The 7236-nt window shown below is 33.8% G+C and overlaps 1 protein-coding gene across 1 annotated transcript; it reads right to left on the bottom strand.

Moving 5' to 3' along the window:
• Nucleotides 1-892: 892 nt before the first annotated feature.
• Nucleotides 893-5918, bottom strand: LOC108203138 (uncharacterized). Its single transcript, XM_017371897.2, has 8 exons — nucleotides 5694-5918; nucleotides 5285-5434; nucleotides 5103-5165; nucleotides 4332-4398; nucleotides 4092-4192; nucleotides 3316-3360; nucleotides 1983-2453; nucleotides 893-1335 (listed from the first exon to the last, which is right to left on the bottom strand). Exons 2-8 carry the CDS (start codon nucleotides 5417-5419, stop codon nucleotides 1165-1167), a joined length of 1053 nt encoding a protein of 350 aa, XP_017227386.1. The 5' UTR covers nucleotides 5420-5434; nucleotides 5694-5918; the 3' UTR covers nucleotides 893-1164.
• Nucleotides 5919-7236: the final 1318 nt, after the last annotated feature.

Genomic DNA, 7236 nt, shown 5'->3' with positions numbered 1-7236 from the left:
AAATTTCAAAAATAATATGTAGAAATATTTTTTTTTACACTTCAAAATACGTGCACAAAATCAAAGCGACTATTATTTTAGAATGGAGAGAGTATTTTCAATATAGTGACCAACGGTCTTGAAAATGTTGCCTAAAATTTGGTGAAACATTTTTTTTTTTGACGAAGGTGAAGCATTTTATTTTAACATGAACTATATACAACTCGGTTATATTTAAAAATTATAAATAAAATATATTATTTAATATCATAACAAAGTCAAGAGAGTGACCAAAATTATCCTCTATGTCCCAGCAGTTTCTTTATATTATTTAACACGTGTTTTGAGACCTATAAAAGTATAGTTTTATAATATTTTTAAAAAAAAATTCGGTGAATAAATTAGTTATATGATTCTCTATACTATATTTTTGAGAAATATGCTACAAAAATCCAATCCAAACCATTTTCTAAGCATTTAGGATCCATCATTTTGAGAAATACAAAAATTTTACTCCAACATATTCCTAGTCTTTCCTTAAATATTTTCACTTTTTATTACTCGTGAATAGGTAATATATAATCCGTTCCTCATTTAATTTTTAACAATTAGATATTCACTTTCCACCTTTAACAAAATCTTTAAAATATTTTTTCACATTATTTTTTCATAAAAGATTTTAAATATAATACTATACAGAAGCCAAATATCGATTATTGTTGGAATTGTCGTGCAACACAGAATATTCATTTTCAGAGAATCTCCTGCCGGATATACTCTAGAAATTAACATTAACTTGATTCTATCTGAAACTTGGCCATGTCCCTGGCAATACATTAACTTGAATTTATCTGAAACTTGGCCATGTACCTTGCAATACGCAGACATAGCCCTTATCAGTACACTTTGCTCCTGCAGATTCAAGCTCCCCGTAATAAAAAGATACATAAATTTGTTGATATACAGCTTAGGCTTATAGCAATTCATCAATGCCAAGTGGGAAAAGAAAAAATAAGAATAAAATAATACAAAGATATTGTTACCTATCTGCCCACATTTGTGAATCATATATCATAGCCTTAAAATAAAACATAAATTTTGTGAGTTATGTTTGTACAAAATTAAACACTGCGAGTTAATGCAGACCTATATTTCAGTAGATGGTCAATATCCATACTGAAAGTTTTATTTAAGAAAAAACTTCCATATTTCCCGATCTGCTGTTTCTTTGACTAAATGAGCTCCAAAAATGCCTTCTTCATCTACCAGGCTTCTCAGCTGCCGTGCTGCACTATTGAAGCCAACATAATTCCTTTTTGTGGCCAGGTACAATACTCCATATGGAGGCCTTACACACTAGAGATTAAGAATGAATGATTTGTTAATTACTAAACAAAATACAGCACCATATACAGAAAATTAGAGCTGCACTACATTGCAAGTAGAATTTTTGTGTATATGAGTTAGTAAACCTAGACAGTTCGAGAATCTACCGTAAACAAAAGAGGTTGGATGGTGTATATTCTTTTCTAGATCCAATCAGATAATTCATGAGGCATGAATTCCACGGTCAAACAATTTCAGATTATTGGCTGTTAAGTGTTATCTATTTAAATAAATGTCAGATAAGATAGAATTATTTTTTTAATTTGAAATCTCATTTCCACAAAAAAATATAATTTTCCACAATAGTGCTCCCAAAGAAATATAAGGGCTATACAAAATTTATGTGAAGATAAGTTGAATACTCGTGTATCCGTTTTTTGTTGTATATCTGTATGACATTCCAACTTCCCTCAAAAGAAACAATTAGGCAAACCCATCGATCAAACAGATAACTTTGCTTATGTCAGATAAAAATATTTTCCTACTAGTAAGTTCTCCTTGACAAACTTCACACAAACTTCTGCAGAACTTCAATGTCTTTAAATTTGTAAACCATTAACAGATAATTTGATGACAACGAAAAACCTAACAATTAAGAGGAAGTAGATGAAACTTGCCTTTTTTATGAGTGCATACAGCTTCTTCAAAGAGGTCGCTGAATAAGGAATCTCAGTTAACAAAATAACATCATAGCCCCCTTCTCCTTGGTCCATCTCACTAGCTCGTTCCCACGCCCTGCTTCCTGAGAGCTTTCTTGATCTCCTTAATGAGAAGTCTTGCCCCATAATGCTGCCATCCTGGCTGCTACATCCATCATTAAAATCCTCTTCAGAAAAGCTCAGGCTCATTCCTGTTGGCACTTCAGGTGCATCATTCTTTACAACCGACAGAACCATAGGGAGTTCTTCCCAGTCCCCAGCGTAGAAGTGCACAGACGGGGCAAGTGGTTGTCGTGATGGAGTCAAGGGGCTTTCAGGCTGTCGGCTTTGCCTGTCTCTAGCAAGCTCAAGATTTGCTAGCACATTAGGAATGGTTGTGCACCTTATAGTTTCTGCATTCAGATCTTGAAAATGTACTGTAGCTGCTCCCTGAATTATGTTTAAGTGCTTAGGACATCAAGTAGTTCATAATATTGTCAGCCTGATACTCAAGAATTTACAATTGGTATTAATTTGCATATAGTTATGCTTTGTCCTTACAAATATTTAATGATGCTTTGTCTTCACATATAGTTATGCTTTGGTATTATTTATCCTATCAGCTTCTAGTAATAAAGCTGAGTATTGAGCTACATGTACTCTAACCTCCTCAGAACCACTTAATATGTAAAATTGACTCCCCATTTTCTTTTAAAAATTGATGGATAAAGAACAAGTGCCTAGGCCCCTTGCAAATCTCCACACTTGCTTATATGCCAAAGCTATTTACAATCTTCATTTCAAAAAAATTTATTCGAAGTGCATGCAGGATACACAATCCAAAAAGAAAATGACTTCATTGTCTTAATAATTCCTTATATCAGTCTATTATGTGCTATGAGAAGAAACAAGGCAATACAAGTTATAGATTATAGAATGCCAATTACTACACTACAAAGCAGGTCAAGTTTACCAAGCCCAGACACTCATAAAGGACGCTGTTTCAATAATAAAATTCACTTCAAAATCCACAATGAGTGTATAATTTTCAACAACCCTAAACCCGATCAATAAATTATGTGTTTACAAATATTACACATGTCTAAAGGTGCAGAAGAAGAGGTGATTTAAAAACTGAAATGCATTGCTATATACATTCACATATATAAGAGCACACTCGACCTCACAGTTGGCAAAATATATATTGGACTTAAAATCTTGTCAAATATTTAATTTTCAATTTTGACTAATTTATGTGAAATGTGAAAGTAACCGAGGCTCAGACCGAGAACAATGATGTAGATTAGTATACCTTCAGGCAAGCAAATATCCCAGGAAGGCCATAGCTACAGCTAAGCTGAAAGAGTCATAAAAGTACAACAGTATTAATTTCGAGATTCAATAACATATTGCAAGCAAACATTGATATTGGTAGATAGATACACTTGTGTTACAATATAGAGGTGACAGCACAGGGGTAAGGCTTAAAACTCTTATGACGGATATAAACAGTTTAAAGTACTTGCCTAAGCCTACGATGTTGATCAAAGAACAAAATATTGTTCGTTTATGGATGTTATTACAAATTATCTGTTAGAAAATTAAAACGAGCGTGTTTGTGGAATCAAAGCCTGTGGAAGTTATACTAAATATACAGAAATCTTAAAGGTGAATGGAACTCATTTGAAAAAGTTGGTTTACTAGTATAACCATCAGACTCAGATTTAAATCCTTGGAACACCAATATTTCAATAAAAACTTGATTCAAAAACCATTAAACCAAGTTTGATCATTGCCCCAAAGATGAGCTCCTAGTGTTATATAATCTTCAATTGGAAAAAAAAAAAACACTCTCGAAAGAGGACTATTAGCACAATCATAAGCACGACATACATAGTATCTCTACTAGAATCTTAGGGTTTTAGGAATTAGGACACTTAATAACTTCATCAAACACAAGATGATTATAAATCACAATTCTTTATGTAGGTCGTTTAATCGGAGGCAATCAAAACGTAAAGCAAATTCTATCAAACTAATATACGCAAGATGAAAAAGAATTTAAGATGAAAGAAAAAAATCAACTACCTCCAACACCCTCTTGCCTCTAAAGCTGAGTTGACCATCCCGTATATCATGCTTAAGGACATTGACAAGATCAATAGAGTTTTCCCAGGATTTCACCGACCCTGAAGAGAAAAAGGAATAAGCGTGCTTGGATTTAGTACATATTGATAAACTACAAACCCCTAAACTTTTAGAAGAACAGTGTTCCTGTGCCAGATTGCATTAGCTTCGCTTGGTCTTGTTACAGGGGAATGCACCTACCATCAACTTTTGAAGCTATTAAATCTGAACCAGATAGCCCAATCATATCAGCGACACTAACTCTTCCCTGAGAAAGAAATACAGGACCAAGTAAGTTACCAAAACCTACAACTAGGAGATGACAATATAGTACATAATGTACAATTTAAGAAAACAGAAAAAAAAACATATGAATAAATTAGCATTAATATATCAAGGGCCCAGTCTTACATATCCATCCAAAATCAAGAAAAGCTGACACAAACCAAAAGAGTTCAAGATTCAAATTTCTCAATGAGATTATAGCATGCAAAATGTATGTGTATTGGCTTTATAATTAATACATGCTGAGAGGATATGAGAACGCCAGCATCTCGCAAAGATAAAATAAAAGGACTATGAAGGAAATGCACAGATTATCTACAACCTCATATTGCAAATACAAGTTTTTGGATGAACTTTAGAAATATTTGTGAATAAGAATAATGCAAAAGATGTATCACAGAAACAAACCCCACAATTATATTGTAACTTGAAGAAACTCGAACAACCTAAAAACTATAACAAAAATTCTAAAATAAATCTCATAATCAGACTTTTCTACATTGCACAACTAATTCCCATCAAGTACGGTAACCTCGAGAAGGCAACTTGTTACTTAAATGATGAAAATACAGGCAGGTGCTAAATCACAGGCATTTTCCCTAAAGATTACAACAAATAATTTAGTATTGAAGGATAGCATACTAAATATACATCATACAAAGAGTGTGTAGTTTATGCTTGGCTTACCTTGAATATGCTTACTCCTTGCAAATCGACATTCTCCCCAGCATATTTGTACGGATGAGCCATCTATAAAAAGGAAAAAAGTTCGAGTTAAATTTCAACAACACTCAATTAACTAGTATCGCGCTCATTGCAAGCAACAATTCCACCGAAGATTTCCTAAAGTAATCCGGGAGAAAGTATACCCTTGACGGGAGAATCTCGACAGCTGGAGACGAAAGATGCACATCTCTGTCCGAAATAACGGACACACTTTGACTCCCCTTGTCTTGCGGTGCGAGGCCAGGCAAGCACTGCGCAAGTAGCGATGGCGCACGCATTGCAGCCTCAATGCTCTAACAACACACAAATTCCATCACAAATCACATAATAAACCATAATTATACCTAATAGAACAATCGAAACTGCAAAATACTTAACAACAAACACAGGTACTAAAATCAATACATATAAAAGTGATCACAGCAAAACCAAACCGATCGATTAAATATTTCCAGATTTATTCTCTTAAATTGAACTATTATCCTGGATCGCAACAAACTAATAAAACTTCAACAAATTTCAGCCCTAATTAAACAAATTTACATAACTTACCTGGATAAAAATAGCACTTTCGATTCTCAAATGTCGAACAAATATAATTGTCAAGATCTACGAGATATTAAACAAGTTAGACGCAATCGTTCGCGTGGACTTTGGTGAATTTTACTAGTATTTTCCGAGTCAAAGCGAGAGCAAGTTAGGAGGAAGAAGAAGCTTCCGAGATGAAAGACGATGTACGTGTTGACAACTGTATTTCCCAGAATACCCCTATGTTTACCAATAATGGCTCGACCATGTAGGATTGTAGGGCGAGGAGGAGGGGTAGAATTGGAATAGCGAACTGTGAATGGGAGAGTAAACGTCCGTGCTTAACGTGCTTCAACTGGCAAGTGTAAAATGGAACGTTTTTTCTCCTTTTTTTTTGGCTGTACCAGCCAATTATTTTGTTTTGATATAAGGTTTTTTTTATTTTTCCCCAGTTGTTTTGATATAAGTTTATAACTTACAAATTAAGTGGTTATTTTTGTCATAAAAAGGTAATATTATACCAAAATTGGAAGATACAATATCTGACTGTACAGAGTTTCCTTCATTCAAGAAAGTATATCATCTAACCGAAAGTATGTAAATACTCCAGATGTTTAGATAACATTGCCTTTCAAGTCAGAAGAGATAACTCACCAAAAAGGCCTCGTTAAAACCCCTCAAGAGTAAAACCATGTGGGAAAAAAACTCAAGGGGAAAAAGAGTGCCTTACAAAATTACATCGTTTACAACACAGACTAAAACTAATGTCTTCTCTATTACTCCCTCCGTCCCTTCCATTTCTTTACACTTTCTTTTTTGGGGTGTCCCATCCAATTCTTTACATTTCAAAACTTACCAAATATGGTCAATGGGTCCCACCACTTTTCCAATTTTCTTTCCTTTTCACACTACTTTTACTCCACTATCTCCCTTTTATACATTAAAAATCAGCGGGTCCCACCACTTCACCCATTTTTCTTCTCTTTTCAACTACTTTATTCATATTTCTTAACCTTCGTGCCCAACCCATTCGATAAGAAATGGGAGGGACGGAGGGAGTAATATTTGTAGCTCATTTGTCTTGTACTCCAAAGTTCGCGTTTTCTCGGAAGCAGTCTTGATAAGTAAATTCGTAAAATCTCTGTCAAACATCCTGAAAATAAGACACAACCGAATAAAAGAAATATGAGTGAATTTAAAAAAATTAAAAATAAAAACATAAATGAGTCAACATTTTGGCACTTACATGCCTCTATAGGCCAAAAAAGCCCCAATCACGGTCGCCATAAATGGTACAAAAACCATTAATTAAGGATAATTAATATCCTAAATTAAGGCACAATTATCACCCAATTAGCACCCAATGACGTCTACACTTATATCTTCTTTCAATCGGCTATCTTCAAAATTTTGTAAAACTATAATATTTTATGCTGAACCTGCAAAATGACTGTAGACGTTAAATGACCGTAAAAGATAAAAACAATATAGAAATTTAAAACAAAACACATAATAAATGACAATTAACAAAAGTCAAACTATGTATTAAAAGACAATAAACGCGCAT

This window comes from Daucus carota, chromosome 9 (genome assembly GCF_001625215.2).
Source record: "Daucus carota subsp. sativus chromosome 9, DH1 v3.0, whole genome shotgun sequence".
NCBI classification, from domain to species: Eukaryota; Viridiplantae; Streptophyta; class Magnoliopsida; order Apiales; family Apiaceae; genus Daucus; species Daucus carota.
Note: the sequence above shows the minus strand (reverse complement) of the source record. Positions and strands in the feature narration are given on the sequence as shown.